At 36.5% G+C, this 21,807-nt stretch overlaps 1 protein-coding gene across 2 annotated transcripts in view; it reads left to right on the top strand.

Moving 5' to 3' along the window:
* The first annotated feature begins 811 nt into the window (after window positions 1-811).
* LOC118927371 (complement C5-like) overlaps window positions 812-21,807 on the top strand; it is a 45,374-nt gene continuing 24,378 nt past the window's right edge. For both annotated transcript variants that reach the window (XM_057498985.1, XM_036915482.2), the window contains exons 1-15: window positions 812-943; window positions 1,489-1,681; window positions 3,451-3,613; window positions 4,147-4,217; window positions 5,721-5,812; window positions 6,343-6,425; window positions 8,061-8,163; window positions 9,093-9,207; window positions 9,824-9,950; window positions 10,763-10,878; window positions 11,365-11,550; window positions 13,396-13,599; window positions 14,573-14,782; window positions 14,872-15,021; window positions 16,539-16,668. In XM_057498985.1, the coding sequence (XP_057354968.1) occupies window positions 879-943; window positions 1,489-1,681; window positions 3,451-3,613; window positions 4,147-4,217; window positions 5,721-5,812; window positions 6,343-6,425; window positions 8,061-8,163; window positions 9,093-9,207; window positions 9,824-9,950; window positions 10,763-10,878; window positions 11,365-11,550; window positions 13,396-13,599; window positions 14,573-14,782; window positions 14,872-15,021; window positions 16,539-16,668 (2,008 nt within the window). In that variant the 5' untranslated portion in view covers window positions 812-878. The remainder of the gene's footprint in view (window positions 944-1,488; window positions 1,682-3,450; window positions 3,614-4,146; window positions 4,218-5,720; window positions 5,813-6,342; window positions 6,426-8,060; window positions 8,164-9,092; window positions 9,208-9,823; window positions 9,951-10,762; window positions 10,879-11,364; window positions 11,551-13,395; window positions 13,600-14,572; window positions 14,783-14,871; window positions 15,022-16,538; window positions 16,669-21,807) is intronic.

Here is a 21,807-nt window from a genome sequence, read left to right as displayed (position 1 = left end):
CCCAAATTCAAACCAGATCCATTCTTAGGAAGCCTCAGAACCACTTCCATATCTGAGATCCTCCGCATGAAGTCCTAGGCTGATAGTTCCCTCCATGTTTCCTTAAATTTAGAACAGTTTCCTAGAAGCAGAGTCTGAGACAGGGAGGTACTCACATTGAAGTGCTTTATTGCAAGGCTTCTCTCAAGAGAAACCTGAAAGCGGTGAGGCAAGCAACAGAGGGTAAGAGACAAGATAAGCAAAGATGTGGTTTCAACTGAGGTCTAGCCTTAGCTTGATCCCACAGGGTGCTCTGTAGCACAAATGGTACCACAGGTTGTCCCATGTTGAAGCAAGGGATCTAGTCTGTTGTACTCCCAGAATCAGTCCATTATTGACTGTGGACCAATCCCAGAGAGTGGATGTGATATCCTGGGCATATCTGGGCAAACTCTCATGGCTGAGGTGAATTACCTGGAAAAGGGAGCAATTAGGAAACTTAACAGCCAACACTCACAGTATCTATGAACTGAGCCCAGTAAATGGGATCTGGTCAGTGTATCATCTGCACCTACTACATCCAGAAAATGTGTAAGACCAGAAAAGCTTCCAAGTATTTTATTTCTGTGTCCAGTTTGAAACACTTTCCTAGATTCTCCCATTTGGGTGTCTTTCTGCTTTACCAATCAAAATCAAATTTCTCTGCTTCAAATTCTAAAATTACCTTTGGACACGAAAAGGTTATCATTTAAATTCTTAGGTTTCCTTCTCAGTGATCCCACTATCTGACATTAATAATTAACTTGAAGACTTATTTAACCAAATTCCTCAAGTTGAGTTCACAAAACAGAGGGCAGTTTCCAGAAGAGTTGTGACAACAGTTTAATGCCACCCCAGCCATGGACATTTTAAGTATAGTCTGCATTTTTTTCTATTTGGGAAGAAGCTGGGGACAGGAACAAACGTAAGTGAAAGATCCCATTTTCATTTGCAATGTATTTTGGTGTAGTGAAAGCAGAATTCAGTTAATTAACTTTCTACTTCTGCAGACTCCAAGTGATCTCCCTCTTTTATCTGTTGTCTAATGCCATTACACTTTTTAAATGTGAGTGCATTGTGAGCTCTGCATGACTTGTATTCTAATACTCTGTACTTTTCCCAGGCTGTTACCCTGCTCCAGGGAAGAGTAACTTACAAAATGGTATTTTGATTAAAAATGGATTCTTCACAAGACAGAAGCATTTTCCCTATTGCATGTCTTATGGAGGACTCTATTACATTTCCCTAGCTACAACTTATCAAAATCACTTTCATCTGCCTCCTTGAAATCTCATCCTTAGAATGTTTTCAGGAAGCTACCCTGGCTTTGTTATAGACAATAAAGTTTTTAGAAATAAAAATACATTAAGTATAAGAACTATTGGTAATTTAAATTGATTCTCCTAAATGAAAAACATGTGAAAGTTGTTTTATTAACAGATTGACTCTATAATTTCACTGTTTCAACAGGTTTGTTGTCTCAGCACCTAAAGTATTCTGTGTTGGAGCCTCTGAAAATATAGTAATTCAAGTTCATGGATACACAGAATCATTTGTTGTGTCCATTGCTATTAAAAGTTATCCTGACAAAAGTTTTACATATTCTTTTGGCCATGTTAACTTATCTCCAGAAAATAAATTCCAAGGCTCTGCAAGCTTAACTGTACGTATTCTCATAGTTTCTTTTATATGTCAAATGTTTCTTTGTAAAACGGATACATAGATGGTGCACTGATCCTTCTTACATATGTGGATAAAAATATGATATATCATACTGCTAAGAGAGTTCACTGGTCAAGGAGAGATAAGTGCCTTATGTGTAAACATGTAAATAAATGGGAAATGTTAAATAGAGAATCTGCTTCTGATTTGGGGGCAAGGTATAAGGAAATGTAAAATTTTAAATAAAACAGGTAAAGGTTATTAAGGTGAAAGTATTTGGTGACATAAGTTGAAAACTAAATCAACCAATACATGTACCTGTTTCAAAATTACATGATGAATATAGCAACCCCTCTTATCTGCAGTTTCACTTTCCATGGTTTCAGCTACCCTCACTCAGCTGCAGTCCAGAAGTAGGTGATCCTCCTTAGGACGTATGGCCAGAGGTCAATAGTAGCTTCATGCTATGTCCCAGTGCCTACATGATTCATCTCACTTCTTCCCATCACGTGGGCATTTTATCATCTCACATCATCACAAGAAGGTTGAATATGGTACAATGCAGTATTTTGAGAAAGACCGCATTCATGTAACTTAACATTATAATTGTTCTATTTTATTAGTAACTATTGTTGTTAATCTCTTACTGTGCCTAATTTAGAAATTAAGCTTTATCATAAGTATGTATGTGTAGAAAAACATTGTATAAATAGGGTTCAGTACTATCTACTGTTAGGTCTTGGAACTAGGGGTCTTGGAACACATACCCACAGATAAGAGGGGACTATAGTACTAGAATGAGTAAATTAGATACTTAAATTTTTTTTTTTTTGTAGATAATTATTTTTTATTGAAGGGTAGTTGACACACAGTATTATATTACATTAGTTTCAGGTGAGATACTTAAATTTTATATGTTAGGAGGAAAAATATATCTAGATAGGGACATAAATATAATAATTCTGTTGATCTAAAAAATTCAGAGAAATAAATGGAGAACATTTTGAACATTTATTTCCTAAACTATATACAACATTCTAATCCCATAGACTTCTAGAAAAATTAATTTTTTCCTAAAATATGTATCTATCATAGGTTTTTTTTGTACTTTCTTTTTGTACTTGAATCAAATTTTCCTTCAAATTCATCAATGATACTCAAGGAAACTTAGGGACATGTCCAAAACTCTAGTACTATAAAATATACTGATCACATGAAAATATTTGAAGCAGGCTACATATTTGTTATGTATTATAGAATGACTAATTATACAATTATATAGTGATCAGTAGAAAAATATTAGCAAAATAAAGATTTCAACTTTTAGTATAAGTCTAAATATAACTATAAATATTAGAGATATTTCATTCATTTTTACTACCACGTGATAAGTCATTTAGTCTACCCTCTACCTGATATGAATCCCCCCATCCTTCCACCCCTCCACTGCTGATAAGCTTTTGATCTTTCTTAATGACTTTTGGTTATTTTGTCTATGAAAGATAGAATTTTTTCTTAGTGATTGTCATTTTAATGAACATTAAACCTGAACCAATTTTTAAAAAGTAATTGATTCAAACTAAATTTGATAAGAAATCAAAATATAAATGTGTTCCTGGAAAAAATATATTAGTTTTATTTTACAAAATGTTTATGTTTGTTGTATATAAACAATTATTGAAATCATTTTCATAGAAACCTAAAAGGCAAATGCTTTTATTATCTTAAGATTATTACATAATATTTCTCTGTTGACTCTTTTTTTAACAGATACAACCAAAAGATTTACCTGGGGGACCAGATGCAGTATCATATGTATATTTAGAAGTTGTATCTGTTCATTTTTCAAAAACAACAGAAATTCCACTACACTATGACAATGGATTTATCTTCATTCAGACAGACGAATCTGTTTACAATTCAGATCAGTCAGGTATAATAAAGAGGAATTTAATTTCTGGGGGAAAAATGGGATGATCTCATTAAAGATATTAGGACAAGTAGCTTATCTTTTGGGGAAAAATTAAGTTAATTCACAGCTTTATACAATATACCAAAGAGCTGATGAACTAAAGGTTAATTGTACATTACAAAAGCAAAGAATCAGAAAACTACTAGTGTAATTTGGAGTTCAGAAAGACCTTTCTCAAAATGATTCCAAGGCTTCTTTTAAAATGATTTTAAAAAAAACTTAAGTGATGTATTATAGAACTTAATGCAGGTGCTGGATACTGACTTGAAAAAAAATCTGTTTTATTCTCAATATCATCTCCTTTTTTCCATTTGAATATAAAGTTCACATCCAACATCCTAGTTCATCTCTCCCTCTAAACTTGGATTTTATGTTTTGGGCTTTCCTAATTTTACTTAAAATTTCATGGCCTTCATGTTATAGTGTTATTGATAATATTGTCAAATCATTTAGGAGTTGAACAGAGTTTCTAATAATGACTTTTTTTCTTATAGTAAAAGTTAGAATTTTTTCATTGGATGAAGACCTAAAGCCATCACAAAGAGAAGTTACCGTAATTTTTATAGTGAGTGCCATTAATTTGAATCAAAATTTAACCTTACCATATGCACTATATAAATAAATAGTTTTCATTATTACAACACTAGTCAAATGTAGCATTAATTTATTCAGTATTAAATAGCAGCAAACATCTATTTAGCACCTATTTTGGGTATAACCTGGTAATTTTATACTTTTCTTATCCCAACTGATGATTTTTATATGTAAATTAAATGTCAGTTGAAATATATTTTGATGATGCCACTCAAGAGTACCCTTTAATGGCTCCTTCTCTAAAGTGCATCAGTTAATTAGTTAGTATCCTCTTGCTAACTGAAGTATGGGCAGATATGGTAAGGGTTGTAGAAGTATAAATTGCAGTGCCTATGAGAAGTGCATGGCATGTATCATATCATCATGACAACCTTATACAATCAATATAATTATCATCTCCCTTTTATGGATGAAAGGGCTAAAGGTTGGAGAAATTGAGTTGCCACTGAGATCATACTGGTATTTATTAGCTGAATCAGAATTCAAACTCAGGTCTGTCACTGGATTCTCATCACTTAGCCTCTCTTAATTTATATGGAAGATTATGGGGTTTGACCCTCCATGAGCATTTGAGTTCAGAAGGCCAGACAAGCACGCATAATACAGTAAACCAAATACGGGATGATGTAGGACCAAAAGAAGACCAGCTTGAAGGGGAGGCAAAGCCGGAGATGATTACTGAATTATTCTGGAAGGAATTACAAAAGGACAAGGGCAGGTCCTAAACTTGGTCTTAAAGGAAACCATTGAGTGCATTTGATAGAGAGAAGCTGGATGATGTCTTAGGTTCTGTGCAAAAGTTGCAGAGGTCTGGAGCCAGGAAGAAGGAAAACATGCAGATGGCCCTGACAGTGGCTAGCCTATTGCAGACTGGCCTGAAAACGCTTTAAGGAGAGACGGGTAGTTTCGAAACATTATTTTACATGGAAATTATGGGGAACAGACAGATTCAAGGGAACCTGTTACAGAGGTGAATTGCTCCACAGACCTCATTATTCCCCTGTTAGAGTTCCCCATTAAGAGAAGTCATTGAACAGGTCAGAGGCAATTGCTGTGGCAGATCCTGATGTGTTCAGGTTGCATCCTGAAGGCAACAGGGAGCCAAGAAAGCTTTTTGGGCATGGCATGACATTGTGGACACAGAGTTTAAAGAAGATTAACCTGGAAGAAGGGAGGTGGAGAAGAGCCATGCTGGGAGTTTATTTAATGTATCTTAAATATATACCATACTACTTATGCCTGTTCAAAATATGCCTTCATGCCTTGGAAATTAGTCTTTGTAAACAGCCTGACCAGTTGACAGTCATTGCCTCAATTCCAGGCCAACCTTGCATGTGCTTAGTTTCAACAAAGTTTCTTAGCTTTTAGTGAATAATTTTATAAGAACTGTCAATCACATATTATATTTATGTGATTTCTGTATTCAAAGATTGTTTTTTAAAAAAATAAAACTTGCTCTTCTTTTCACTCAAAGGATCCAGATGGATCAGAAGTTGCCATGGAAGGAAAAAAAAATTATACTGGAATTATCACTTTTCCTGACTTCAAGATTCCACCTGATTCTAAGTATTTTAAATTATCTGTTGGTAAAGTTGTTTCTCTTAGAAGTAGTAGAGGTACCTGGGGTTATTGAACAGTCTGATGGAGCCATTTGTATATGACTGAAAGGTGCTGTTGTAAACAGGGTTTGGATCCCACTCTTTTTATCAGGCCCTAGTGAATGTCCTTCTAACCTAAGGTAACGTGGCACCGTTCGGGTTCTTCTGCATTGAGACCAGGGGCCTGATATAATATTGCCAGCTGTAAGCGCCAAGCTAGTCTGCTCAATATAATTCAGTGAGTACCCTCCACAGCAAAGTCCAGCCTGTGGGAGACAGACCTTGCCTACCAAATGCCGAGAGTATGATAAAAGAGAGAAAAAAATGTACAAATGAAAGATGTCCATTAGCATGTATTTAATATTCTATAAAGGCTTTGTGATTTTCTCTTTGGAGAAAGTTTTCTTCAGAATTTTCTCCTAGAACTTGGAAGATATTTTGAGATATGATTTGAGAATTTTGGTGATGCCTAAAATTATTAATGTGTTGCTTTCACAGATATGGCTTATGGACAATTAAAGCTAAATACAAAGAAGACTTCACAACAACAGCAACAACATATTTTGCTATTAAAAACCCTGGTAATTTCTCATAAATTACTGAGATTTCCAATGTATATTTTTGAAACTTGTTCTCAATAATTTTGTAGGTTAAAAACTCATTAAGGAATAAAGACAGGGCAATGTGGAGTGGTAGACAGAGGTGTACTGGGAGACTAATGGGCCAAGGACTGAAGGGCTCTTGGACTGGCTCACCTCAAGTCTGTCACTGAACTCTCTGGGCCTTATTTCCTCATCCTAGTTCTGCAGAGAGTCAACACCTGTAAGAGAGTAGGATGATGTCCTTGCAAGATCGATGGTTTTCTGACACTTTTAGGGATCATCTAGTCTGATCCCCTCATCTAAAGACAAGTCCAGGTGAGGAGGATCAGACCCAGAGAAATGGGGAGACTGGTTTAGGTTCTCACAACCTCTTTGTCCAAGCTGAGAATGAGAATGGCATCTCTGAACCCCAAGCCAATGCTCCTTCCCATCAGTCCTAACAACCAGTGCTGTGTTTGGAAAGTTACAATGTTTGTGGAGAAAAGTAGTGTACTTATTTTAGATATATTCATATTAATTTTACTAATAATTAGCTTATAAAAAATTACTTTTCTTCATTTCTTACAGGAGCTTAGTTGAATATTTATTTGTATGCTCTTGTGTAAACTTGTTACTAAGCTATTTAAACCATGCTTTCTGCTCACCAGGTTGATGAGGAAGCAGAGAGGTATTTATAATTAGGAGAGAAGAGCAAGCACATGTAAACATTTGAAACATTTAGCATTCTAAAGCCAAAGCAAGAGAAAACCCTCTGAAGCAATTAAATTCAACTTCAGAGTTGTTTGTTATTACTCTTGGATGTTCTTGGATAGTTACAAAGTCCTTGTTCTGGCTTTTCACTAGTATGCTGGGCATCATTTTTCTCTCACACAGAGAGAAGAAGCCAGCACGGTGAGACACTTGCTTTGCCCTTCTACAGCTGGGCCCTCACCACCTGCTCTGGTCATTCTGTAACCAAGTCGCCCTTCTCGCCAAAGGGCAGCCTTCTCCTGTTGGGTTAAGCAGCTTGCAGAACAGTACATGATAAATAGGATTGTGGGACCTAGCATCACTTCTTGAATGGGCATAAGAAAAAGACTTAGTCGTAGAAACAGCCTAAAAATGTTATTTGTGGATCATAGCTTCAAAGAGATGGAAAGTCTAAAACTTTCCTTTATTCTAATTTTCATTTTCATAAGAAAGTTATTTTCTAGAGCTAGTAACTAGAAGATGTCTTTCCTATATGAGAGTTTGAAATTTATTCTCATATTTTGCCCACCAAATAGAAGACAATTGCCAAACACAGAATGCTAAAGAAGCTAGAAATTTCCAACTTAATAAACATTTATCAAACATTATATAAAAGGCATTGGGGAAAAGGTTTACACAATGAACAAGATCAGGACTTGTCCTCATGGAGCTCATGCTTTGACAGTAATACACATGCTTTAATAAGGATATTACTGCTGGAGCAGAAAAGTGACATTGATCCCTGATTGGAGGATGAAGAGGCTTCCCAAGGGTATTGATCGTCAGGAGGGAGGAGGTTATCAGTATTTTACTGATAGTGATCTATTCCATTGTGCCAAAAAGTTTCTTGAAGTATAATTTAAACTGTATAATTTTTTTGCTTAGGTTTATTTTTGGAGAAACCACAGTTTTTAATCATAGTGGAACCAGAAAATTACTTCATTGGCCATAAAAACTTCAAGGATTTCAAGATTACTATAAAAGCTAGGTAAGAAAATTATTATTTCCAAATTCATCTAGTCCCTGAGTGGCAAACAGATTTCATTTCAAGAGTCAAAAGTGACTGATTGGTGATGCTTGCCTGGGGTTCTTTGTTGAGAAAGATTATGAAGTTCCGTATAAGAACTGGTGTGATTAATATCTGCCATAATTATGGGAGGTAGGTCTGAGGAGATTTGCTTGAATTGCATTTGCTGATTCCCAACTTTGCATTTGTTTTACAATCTTGTAAGCAAAGACTCCTAAAGATTGAGTATCATGGTGACTATTCAGGTGACTACAACTGCTTAGGTATTTAAAATATATGTAAACATTTGCTTCTTATTTGTGGCCTTGTTAATATTGATAATGCAACTTAATTATCAAAACCAGTTGTAGAATTGACTAGGTGCAAAAACCCCACTTGCCCAATGAGCTAATGAGAAGACTGGCTAGCCTGTTTTATATTTAAATAGGAAAAGTTCATGTTTTTCTTTGACTCAAAAGGCAAGTATGAGGCTAAACTGAAAGTAACTTGCCTCCAGTACAAGTGGTATGGATGTGGTGTTGCCTTTTTGCTAAAAGGAGAATTAGGGAATGGGTCCCTATTGTTGCCACATTATGCTAGTCATGGAAAAAGTATGGCACCTCACAAAGACAACTGGATTCTAAGTTCACTTCTCCACTAACTTACTATGAACTTAAAAACTGGGGAAGTTGAGTGAGTTCTTTTCATCTCTCTGGGACTCAATCTCCTCATGTGTCAATGGGAGTAAAAATACCTACTTACTTTTACATCTACAGAGTGTAAGGATGAAATGCGATATTGGATGTAAACACTTGAGTAAAAAACAAATTTCACATGGTTATATTTCATCTGTATCTTATTACTGTAATTGCTCTATCAAAAAAGGGGTTACCTGTATTCTCTTTTGACAGATGTTCTCACAATAAGAATGTAGCTAATGCTAAAGTTACCATCTTTTTTTGGATAAAAAATGATTTAAGTGATAGTGGAAAAGAAATGATGCTTGGAGCAACACAAAACACAAAGGTAAGAGAGATCAAGTTACTTTCACAGAAATGGAGATTTGGGGATAATTCATGAGAGTACAGAGATTAAAAATGGACTTTCACCCCCAAGAGTTCATATAAATAAACAGAACAAAACAAAACCAATAAAATTTTGGGCTTTGGGAAGTTCTACTGAGGAAAGCAAATAAGTTACAGTGATATTTGTCTTGAATTTGGGTTTGAGGCTTGAGTTCACAAAAACCTGCTTCCAGAGGCAGATTTCTCTCTTTGTGGACGTGGTATCCTGGACTTTTTTATAAGGTTCCATCAGATGGATAGTACCCAAATTATAGCCTCAGATTCCAAACAGGATGAGACATGATTTTGAATTAGAGATTTTCAGTCCCACCCAAGGTTTTTTTCTCCATGATCCTGCAATGTGGCCTGAGGCTTCTGGCTTAAAAGAAATGTTCATTAACATTAATCAGCTAAAAATATACCCATGGAATCAAGCTTATGCTTTGTATTACCCATAGCTGTAACTACAAAGTCATTGTCAAGTGAAAATTTTGCAGGATGAATGAATGTAGAATTTGTTATTCCCTCTTACTCTAATATTACAGCTTCTCCCTTTATGTCCCCCTTTTAAAAAACAGCTGACTGATGGAGTGGTGCAAATCAGTTTTAATACTTCAAAGGCAATTAAAGAACTGTCATATAAAAATCTAGAAGATTTAAATGACAAATACCTTTACATTTCTGTGGAAGTAAAGGGTAGTACAGGTGAGTTCCTAAACTAATCTATAAATTAATTTCACACAGCTCTTTCTTATTCCAAAGTTTGGGTAGGAATCTGAATCTGAAGCATATTTTTGGTGCAATGTTGGGCAAGCACAGTTGCCACATATGCTCCAACAAACTATTGTCCCATCAGCTCCATGCAGGGGAAATGCTCAGGAAAGACATCGTTTTATAGTGATGACACCCTACTCCCACATGCAAAGGACAGTCTTTTATGTTATCAGGAACAACAGGCAATAACGGTACCAGAAGATTTTACTTGCAACAAAGGAGATGGTAAAAATACACACATTATGAAACCATTCCTGAGTCATTTGGGTGTTTGTTTACATATTATTAAATATTTAACACGTATCTTCAACCAAACTACCTGCTATTTGAATGTTGCCTTGGAGATGAGAATCAGCTATTCCACATGTGAGTTTCTCTTCTAACAGGATTATTGACTCCTGGAGGGCATAAGGCCCTGCTTGGTTATTTGAAGAAAAAAGTTGGATAACTGATTTGACAAATGGTCTGGAACAAGGCACTCTAGTTGAAACTGATGAATGGGTATCTTCCCAACCTCTTGCAAAGTGCACTTTAGTGGTTCATGGGGTGGCCCGGCTCATCCATGGTGACCATGCAATTATCCAGACTTAAGTTAATAATTGAATGTGAAATGACCAAAGAGTGGATGAATGGCTTGTCTTTATCCAAATAAAGAAATACAGAGGGACGGAGTGGGTGCCTATGCAGAACAATGTGCCACATTGCATTTGCCAAATTCTCAGTGATGCATGTTATTCCCTTAGGTGGATTCTTCCAAGAAACCAAAGTGATTCATGTCAAATATGTCCTCTCCCCCTACACACTGGATTTGGTTGCTACTCCTCTTTTCCTGAAGCCTGGGATTCCATATTCCATCAAGGTTAGATGATTAAAAAATCTAATATGGTACACTTTTAGTCTGTGGAATGGCAGAGGAAAAGGATCCCTGATAGATATTGCTTCTATGTGGCCTTCAGTGTAGACATTTAAATGGAGAATAATCTGGGGAGGATGAGTAATAGGACAAGGCAATCACTAAGGCTGTGATGAAAAACAACAGTCTAGATCCATGTCTGGTAATAATTTCAGCCAACCCCATGGCTTGTGTACAAGCATGTAGCACAGGGTCCTGCTCTTATTAAACATTCAATAACCACATGTTGAATTGAATGTGATTCATATCATATATGCATGGAGTGGTTAAAACATGACCTCAAGAGAATGGCATTTGACTGCTTAAGATGTGACTACTGGTTGAATCCTGCCAAGTCTGTGCTTGGGACTGAAGGAAGGAAGTATTTAGGGTTTTGATTTTCTTGTTATAAAATAATCAACGTTAACTGTTGAAATGGATTTGGTGCAACAGGTACAGGTGAAGGATGCCTTTGCCTATGTTGTAGGAGGGATTGCAGTAACCTTGAAAGCAACAACAGTTGATAAAACTCAGAGGAAGAGAGATCTGGATCTAAGAAAAAGTACAACAAATTATAAAGACGGAGTAGCTTCATTTGTGGTTGACATTCCCTCTGATGTGACAACACTGGAGTTTCATGTGAGCAGATTTCTCATTTGTTGTATTTTCTAACACTGCCTCAGTCTGTGTGGTAGCTAATATGCAGGAAAGATGGGGGAGATTTTATGCATAAGTCTAGTGAACTCTGAAATATTTGACTTGTGGGCACAGGAAATACAATTTAGTGTACTCAACAGTCCATAAAAGGTATGAGTCTGCAATTTTGTATTTAGGAATAGTTTTTCTTCTTGTGCTTAATAGAGTACTATTCAAGTCTGGAAAATTTAGAACAGGAATTGCCAGCAGAACAAGAATACAAACTGAATCTTCTCTTCTCCATTATTTCCAGCTGTCATCTTCTCTCCCTCAGTTTACTAAGGAAGAGCCTACATCCTCCATTTTCCTTTCCCACATCTCCTCAGACTACTGAGATCTAGCTTCTGCCCTGGCCACGCCATTGAAACTGCTCTCACCGAGGTTATCTGTGTGCTGCTTGCTAGTTTGTCCAAAACCAAGGACCATCTGCCAACCTCAGACCTAGACCTCCTCCCTCCCAGTGCTGTTTCAGTGAATGGCCCTCTAGCCACCCTGTTCCTTACTCTCCTCCCAGACACTCTCTTCTTTGTGGAAAAGGGGATGGAGTGATCTTTCTGAGACACAAATTGGATCTCAGTTGACCTTTCCCTTGCTGTCCTCTCCAAACTCATTGCCCACTGCTCTTCTCAAGCATGTAGAACACCAACGACCCTGGGCAGTGTGCAGCTCCTTCCTGCCCTGCTCCCTTTTGCCACAGGCCTTTTTAACCCTGCCTGAACTCTTCTTCCCCAGGTCTTTAATTCCCTAATGCCTGTTCATTTGGAGGTCAGCTTTTAAACCCTGTCCTCCAAGGAGCTTTCTTCTGCTAATCAGGGTAGGTGTCTTTTATCCATGAAGGTGTAATGGATTTTAAATTCCCTAAGGGCAAGAACTGTTTATGTTTTTCACCTTTGTGTTACCAGCTACTAGCATAGTTCCTGACACATGTTAGGGACCAGTAAATATTGATTGGCTGGATGCACATATCTCTATCCAAACCTAAACAACAGCCAAATGTCATAGTCTCCTTTTTCTCTAATAGCATGAACAATTTTCTCTTGTTTTTATCTGTTATCAAATAACTGTCACCAGCAAATAATATCTACTTCTTCAGCTTCAAGGAAAACATAGATGGTTCCAACTTCTTGTTCAAAAACTGGTACAGCATAACACCTATCCTTATGAGTTTTCTGTGACCCTGCACTTGACCCTAAAGAATAAATTTTATTATCCTAAATCCTTCTCCCTGTTTCTCCTGAGAAGAAGTGAAATTACTTACCAACATTACTATTCACAACCAACATCTCTGTTAACTTTCAAGGATCATTGCCATATCCTCCTCCTATTTTCCCTCTCTTCAAATTCCTAATTCCTGCCACGTAATTCCTGCCAGACTATGGCAGAAGGAAATGAGTCAATGAGTTGGCACGTCATTTGAGGAAGAAGGCCAACCCTAGATCTAGGGTCTTTTCTCTTCTTTGACTTCACTGGACTCTTCTACAGTAACCTGAATTTTCATAGTTAATTTCATTATTATTTTAATCAATACCTTCTTTGTAGTCACTTGATAACATAGCTTATTATGTGTTAAAGCAGTGGAATGCTAATTTTCCTTTTCATAAGATGGGAAGCCTGAAGATGTATAAGGTATATAGATACATTTATACATGTCAACCAGTTAGAACAAGACCTGGCTCTAAGTGAGAACTAGAAAAATGTTAATGGTTACCACTGCCGCCATCACCACCATCATCATTGATGTAAGGTTAAGCATCAGTGTTTTACATTTTTTGACACTATCTTCTTCAGGTCAGAACTGATGACCCAGACCTTCCAGAAGAATATCAGGCCAGCAATGGCTATCAAGCTGTGGCCTACTCATCACACAGCCAAAGTTTCCTTTCCCTTAGCTGGACAGACAGTTACAAGAGTTTGCATGTGGGAGAACATCTGAGCGTAACTGTTACCCCTAAAAGTCCATATGTTGACAAAATTACACAATACAATTACTTGGTAAGTTCAATAATATCTTACTTGCATCTAGTCCCTTACTTACAACATTTTCTTTATTTATAAAAATAATCCCTTAAATGATTCCTTACCTGACACAAAGCACTACCCAATCAATATTTAGTGAATGAATAGATGAACTTACATCGCACTTCATAGTCTATTAAGCACATTCACAAACCTCATAACAGAGCCTCACAACATGTCTTTGAGCTCGGCACACAACAGAAAATATTAAATGACCTTCCATGTTCACATGTAGTTGGTAGTAGGTTTACAATTTCATTCAAGGTCTTCTGACTTCTAGACTGATACTCCTTCCATGACATGATGCCAAGGGTTTCATTTAGTCCACAGATTAGTCTGTGACCTCAGCAGTGTTTCATGGCGAATAAGAGCATTAGCAAACACTGGACTACTAGGCCTTCAACAATATGCCTTATTTACAGAGAGAAAAATTTAAGTCCTGTGTTCAAGAATGGATGTAGTTATTCCAGACATTGTTCGTTGCTGTCTAAAATACAAATTAGAATGGACAGCAGCATGGCATATTGGAAAAGACATGGGCTTTGAGTCAGCAAGATCAGTGTTCGTTTCTGAAATAAATCCATGTTTAGAAACAAACCTTTAATTACAAACAGTTCCAAACTATGTTCTTTCCAGTGACTGATAACATCATCTTGTTTACTAAGCCATTTGTTGCAATAAGCAATAACCATATTGGTTCTGAGAGAGGGGGCAGTTTAAGCTAATGGAATAATTTACATCTATGAGCTTCAATTTTTGTAACTACTAAATGGTTATTAATAAAACTACAATATACAATTGTGGAGATCGAATATATTCATGTATATATGCTTAATGCATATCTACCTAGTAGATGCTCATTGGACATTCTTTCCTCTTTATCATCTGCCTAATAACTAGCCCAGCTGTAAACCTACTCTGAAGCGTATTTGTTGCTGTGTATTTTTAGATTTCATCTAAGGGCAAAATTGTGCACTTTGGCACAGAGAAGAAACTCCCAGATTCATCTTACCAAGTTTTAAACCTTTCCATGACTCAGCACATGGTTCCTACAGCCCGTCTCCTGGTCTATTACATCATCACAGATGAGCAGACAACAGAATTAGTGTCTGACTCAGTCTGCCTGAAGATTGAAAAAAAGTGTGGCAACCAGCTCCAGGTAAGCCACAAATACTCTCCCCAGCCTGAGTTCCTCCTGAGTGACAATATAATCTCACACTAAGATACTTTTTTTTCAACTCATTTTAGATCAATCTGTCTCCAAATAAAGATGTGTATTCTCCAGGTGAAGCTGTATCTCTCACTATGGAAACTCAGTCAGAATCGTGGGTGGCATTATCATCAGTGGGCAGTGCTCTATCTGGCATCCAAGAAAGAAGCCAAAAGTTCATGGAAAGAGTTAAGTAGGGCAAATGTTATGGTTACTGATGCTTGGCATGGCTTGGGGCCAAGCAGCCACCATGGTTCTCTCCAGGTTCTGTGGGTTAGTTATGGGAGAAGAATAAAGGAAAAAGACGCAATTACACCAATGTCTGTTTTCTCAGCTACACTTAAGGATAACAGTACCAACAGCTAACATTTATTGAGTACTTCCTATATACTGAGTATTCCTGAAGACCTTTAAATCTATGATCTTATTGAATATTCACAACAATCCTATGAGACACATATCATTAATAAAGAAATTTAAAATATATTGAGCACTTACTAATGGACTGCCCATGTTATCAATGAGGAAAATTAGAAACAGAGATGTTAGGTGACTTATGGCCTGAGTGGAATCTCAGTACAGAGTAGAATCAAGTGAATGGTTTGATCTGAGTTATCCCTTTTAATTGTCTTTTTAGATATGTAAAAGATAATTATCTAGTTAATTTACTCTCCAGTTTATTTGTTATTATGTGAACATATTTTATTTGGGAATATTCTCAGTGAAATGCTAAAAATGCAGTTTTCAACTGGGAATAAACTAAAATGTAATTAAATCCACATTCAGAAACAAACATTCAAATGCAACCAATTCCAGGCTATCTTCCTTTCAGTGATTCATGACATCAACTGGTTTATTAAGTCACTTCTAAAAAGTGAGAAATAACCTTACTCTCAGAGAGAAAGCAGCTTTTAAAACTAATGCATAAGATCAAATTTCTTGCTCACTTGAACCAGGGAAGGGATATGACTGAAAATGCTGGGGTTCTAGTGAGTTGAATGTATTAAATCCATTGAAGAGGTGATGGAGGGGGTAACATAAAACAGGGACTACTGTGGGAGACTATATGGCCACACATGAACACTGCAGCCAGGAATAGCCATTTCCCCTTTCCTGCCCCTTCCCTAGCCATGTGCCTCCCTCCCACCCCCAATAACCCATACTCACTTTCCTCGGTCACATGGGGCATGGTCACAAACTGATGAGGAGTTAACCCTCATCAAAAATAATTCATTGAGCATCCTTACCCATTTTTATGCTCTGCTCTATTTTGGGTGGAGCAACAAAACACAGGGTCTCATCCCTCTCAGAACTTAGAAACTACAGCTGGAAAGGACCATGAAGAGTAGTAAGTGTTTCATTTACTTATTCATTCATTCATTCATTCACTTATTCACTTAAAGGTTATTTTATTAGTTAATTCAATGTACAAAGCTTCAAGAAGGGAAACTATAAATTGTTTTCTAAGTCCTTCCACATCAAACTTATATGCCTAAGGTTTAGCTCTTAAGTGAATTTTAAATAGTATATATTTGTAAACTCATGAGGTGAGAACTAGGGAAACAGACAGGTTTGGGAAAGTTGGAGAATTAGATTTTAACATTTAATAAGTGATGACTTGCAAGTAACATTAACCAGAAGTCAGATATACCCCATAACAGCCACTGAATGCTGTTTTTTGCGGAATGATTTCCTTTTTGAACAGATACTTCCATCTTCAGATAATAGTGAACAGGACTGTGGAGCAAGTGGTGGCCTGAATAGTGCTGAAGTGTTCTACCTAGCAGGGCTCACTCTTCTCACCAATGCAAATGCAGATGACTCTCAACAGGATGGTAATTAATTGTTTTCAGCCAACTAATCTGAGTAATCTTGTTATGAAAATACTCTTCTTTTCCTGGACCCATACTCATTCTCCTTCCAAATCTGACTGCTTCCACAGTATAATTTTTTTAATTAAAATTTAAACAAAATTTAAATTTTATTATGATACAAACACTTAACATGAGATCTACCCTAATCACAAAATTTTAAGCATACAATAATACATTGTTGTTGGCTGTAGGAAAAATGTACAACAGATCTCTAGAGCTTATGCATCTTGCTTAATTGAAACTTTATGCCCATTGATTAGTAACTCCCTGTTTTCCCCTGTCCCGGCACTGACAACCACCATTCCACTGTTTGATTCTTTGAACTTGGCTATTTTAGATACCGGATATAGGTGGAATCATGCTACTTGTCTTTCTGTGACTGGCTTATTTCACTTAGCATAATATCCTCAAAGTCTATCCATGTTGCTGCCTATTGCAGAATTTCCTTCTTTTTTAAGGCTGAATAGTATTGCACTGTGTGTATATATACATGCAATGGGAATACTGTAATAATAATATATATAAGTGTATATTTATATATTTTCTTCATTCATTGTTAGTGGATTGAAGTTGTTTCCACATCTTCGCTTTTGTGAAAAGTGCTACAATGAACATGCAAGGGCTAATATCTCCTTGAGATCTTGATTTCAGTTCTTTTTTGGATAAATACCCAGACATGTAACTGCTGGGTCATATGGTTCTATTTTTAACTTTTTGAGAAATTTCCATACTGTTTTTCATAGCAGCTGCACTATTTTGAATTCCCACCAATAGTGCACAACTGTTCAAATTTCTCCTCATCCTCACCAATACTTGTCTTTTGTGTTTTTTTATTATAGCCATTTTGACAGGTGTGAGATGATACCTCATTGTGGTTTTGATTTGCATTTCTCTGATGATTAGTGACACTGTGTATTTTTTCATATAGTTGGCTATTTGTATGTCTTCTTTGAAGAAATATTTATTCAAGTCCTTAACCCACCTTTTAAATGTGTTAGGTTTTTCACTGTTGAGTTGTAGGAGTTCCTAATGTGTTCTGGAGATTAACCTCGTATCAGACAATGGCTTACAAATATTTTCTCCCATTCTGTAGGTTGTGTATTCACTCTCTTAATGCTTGCTTCCTTTGCTGCCCTTTTTATTTACTTTTATTTATTTATTTTGTTTGTTTCAGCCTCCAACACGGCGCTTGCATTTTTTTGTTGTTGTTATCATTAATCTACAATTACGTGAAGAACATTATGTTTACTAGGCTCCCCCCTTCACCAAATCCCCGCCACAAAACCCATTACAGTCACTGTCCATCAGTGTAGTAAGATATAGAATCACTACTTCTCTTCTCTGTGTTGCATAGCCCTCCCCATGCCCCCCCACATTATACATGCTAATCATAATGCCCCCTTTCTTTTTCCCCACCCTTATCCCTCCCTTCCCTCCCATCCTCCCCAGTCCCTTTCCCTTTGATAACTGTTAGTCCATTCTTGGGTTCTGTGGGTCTGCTGCTGTTTTGTTCCTACAGTTTTTCTTTGTTCTTATACTCCACATAGTGAAATCATTTGGTACTTGTCTTTCTCCGCCTGGCTTATTTCACTGAGCATAATACCCTCTAGCTCATCCATGTTGTTGCAAATGGTAGGATTTGTTTTCTTCTTATGGCTGAGTAATATTCCATTGTGTATATGTACCACATCTTCTTTATCCATTCATCTACTGATGGACACTTAGGTTGCTTCCATTTCTTGGTTATTGTAAATAGTGCTGCGATAAACATAGGGGTGCATCTGTCTTTTTCAAACTGGGCTGCTGCATTCTTAGGGCAAATTCCTAGAAGTGGAATTCCTGGGTCAAATGGTATTTCTATTTTGAGCTTTTTGAGGAACCTCCGTACTGCTTTCCATAGTGGTTGAACTAATTTCCACCAGCAGTGTAGGAGGGTTCCCCTTTCACCACAACCTCGCCAACATTTGTTTTTGTTTGTCTTTTGGATGGTAGCCATCCTTACTGGTGTGAGGTGATATCTCACTGTGGTTTTAATTTGCATTTCTCTGATAACTAGCGATGTGGAGCATCTTTTCATGTGTCTGTTGGCCATCCGAATTTCTTCTCTGGAGAACTGTCTGTTCAGCTCCTCTGCCCATTTTTTAATTGGATTATTTGCTTTTTGTTTGTTGAGGTGCGTGAGCTCTTTATATGTTTTGGATGTCAACCCTTTATCGGATCTGTCATTGATGAATATATTCTCCCATACTGTAGGGTACCTTTTTGTTCTATTGATGATGTCCTTTGCTGTGCAGAAGCTTTTCAGCTTGATGTAGTCCCACTTGTTCATTTTTGCTTTTGTTTCCCTTGCCCGGGGAGATATGTTCATGAAGAAGTCGCTCATGTTTATGTCCAAGAGATTTTTGCCTATGTTTTTTTCTAAGAGTTTTATGGTTTCATAACTTACATTCAGGTCTTTGATCCATTTTGAATTTATACTTTTGTGTATGGGGTTAGACAGTGATCCAGTTTCATTCTCTTACATGTAGCTGTCCAGTTTTGCCAGCACCATCTGTTGAAGAGGCTGTCATTTCCGCATTGTATGTCCATGGCTTCTTTATCGTATATTGATTTACCATATATGTTTGGGTTAATATCTGGAGTCTGTATTCTGTTCCACTGGTCTGTGACTCTGTTCTTGTGCCAGTACCAAATTGTCTTGATTACTGTGGCTTTGTAGTAGAGCTTGAAGTTGGGGAGTGAGATCCCCCCCCCACTTTATTCTTCCTTCTCAGGATTGCTTTGGCTATTCGGGGTCTTTGGTGTTTCCATATGAATTTTTGAACTATTTGTTCTGGTGCATTGAAGAATGCTGTTGGTAATTTGATAGGGATTGCATCAAATCTGTATATTGCTTTGGGCAGGATGGCCATTTTGATGATATTAATTCTTCCTAGCCAAGCCTTTGCTGCCCTTTTTAGTTTGATGTAGTTCCACTTGCTTATTTTTTGTTTCCATTGCTTGTGCTTTTGATGTCATATCCATGAAATCATTGTTAAGACCAATGTCTTAAAGCTTTTCCCCTGTTTTCTTCTAGGACTTTTATAGTCTCAAGTCTTACATTTAAGTCTTCATTCTTTTTGAGTTAAATTTTTTTTATGGTATAGGATGAGGGTCCAAAATTTCATTCTTTTGCATGTAAATATCCCATTTCCCCAACACCATTTGTTAGAGTATACCTTTACCTGATTGTGTATTCTTGGCACCCTTGTTGAAGATCAGTTGACCATATATGCTTGGATTTATTTCTGGTTTTCTATACTGTTCCATTGGTATATATGTTCTGTCTTTATGTCAATACCATACTGTTTGATTAGTTTTGTATTATAGTTTGAAATCAAGGAAGTGTGATGCCTTCAGCTTTATTCTTTCTCAGGATTTGTTTGACTGTTTGTGGTCTTTTGTAGTTCTATATGAAATGTAGCATTGCCTTTCAATTTCTGTAAAAAAAAATACCACTGGGATTAATGAAGATTGCATCAATCTATAGATCATTTTGGGTAGTACAAAATTAAATCTTTCAGTCCTTGAACATGGGATGTCTTTCCATTTGTTTGTGTTTTCTTTAATTTCTCTCATCAGTGTGTGTAGCTTTCAGTATGCAAGTCTTTCACCTCCTTAGCTAAGTTTCTTCTTAAGTATTTTTTTTTGTGAGCTATTGTAAATAGGATTGTTTTCCTAATTTCATTTTCAGATACTTCATTGTTACTACACAGAAACACAACTTATTTTTGTATGTTGTCTTATTTTCCTACAACTTTATTGATTTTGTTTATTAGTTCTAACATTTTTCTTATGAACTCTATGTTTTTTCTATATATAAGATCATGTTGTCTGCAAACAATTATACTCCTTCATTTGTGATTTGGATAACTTTCATTTCTTTTTCTTTCCCAGTTGCTCTGGCTAGAACTTTTAATAGCATATTAAATAGAAGTGGTAGAAAATGGGCATCCTTGTCTTCTTCCTGATCTTAGGGGAAAAGCTTTCAGATTTTCACCATTAAGTATGATGTTAGCTATGGGTTTTCATGTATGGAATTTATTATGTTGAGGTACTTTCCTTCTATGCCTAGTTTGTTGAGAGTTTTTGTCATGAAAGGGTATTGAATTTTATCAGATGCCTTTTCTGCATCTATTGAAACAATTATGTAGTTTTTTAATACTTTATTACCCTAGTGTGGTGCATCATGTTAATGATTTTCATATGTTGAGCCATCCTTACATTCCAGGGTTTAATCCCACTTGGCAAGTCGTATGATCCTTTTAATGTGCTGTTGGATTTGCTAGTATTTTGTTGAGGATTTTGCACCTATATTCATCAGGGATATTGGCTTGTAGCTTTGTTTTCTTGTGGTGTCTTATCTTTAGCATCAGGTTAATGCTGGCCCCATAAAGTTTGGAAGTGTCCTGATGAGCTTAAAAGTATCCCCCCTTCAATTCCTTGGAAGAGTTTAAGAAGCATTGGCACTAATTCTTTAAATCTTTGGTAGAATTCACCAGTGAAGCCATCTGGTTCTGTGCTTTTATGTTTTGGGAGGTTTCTGATTACTGACTAAAACTCCATACTAGTTATAGGTCTGTTTGAACTCTCCTCATGATTTTATCTTGGTAGGTTGTATGCATCTAAGAATTTATCCATTTAATTTTTTCTAGGCTATCCAGGTTGTTGACATGTACTTGTTCATAGTAGTCTCTTAAAATCCTTTTTATATCTGTGGCATCAGTTGTATGTTTCCTTTTTCATTTCGGATTTTATTTATTTGAGTCTTCTTTATTTTCTCAGTTTAGCTAAGGGCTTGTCAATGTTGTTTATCTTTTTGAAAAACCAACTCTTAGTTTCATTGATTTTTTTCAATTATGTTTATTTTGGTTCTAATCTTGGATATTTCCTTCCTTCCATGAACTTTGAGCTTAGTTTGTTCTTTCTCTAGTTCCTCAAGGTGTGAAGGTAGGTTGTTTATTTAGGATCTTTCTTCTTTTTAAAATTAGGTGTTTATCCTATCAACTTCCTTCTTAGTACTGTTTTTGTTGCATCCCATAAGTTTTGACACATTGTATT

This window comes from Manis pentadactyla, chromosome 3, assembly GCF_030020395.1.
Source record: "Manis pentadactyla isolate mManPen7 chromosome 3, mManPen7.hap1, whole genome shotgun sequence".
Lineage (NCBI taxonomy): Eukaryota > Metazoa > Chordata > Mammalia > Pholidota > Manidae > Manis > Manis pentadactyla.
This window is presented reverse-complemented; position numbering and strand designations above follow the sequence as displayed.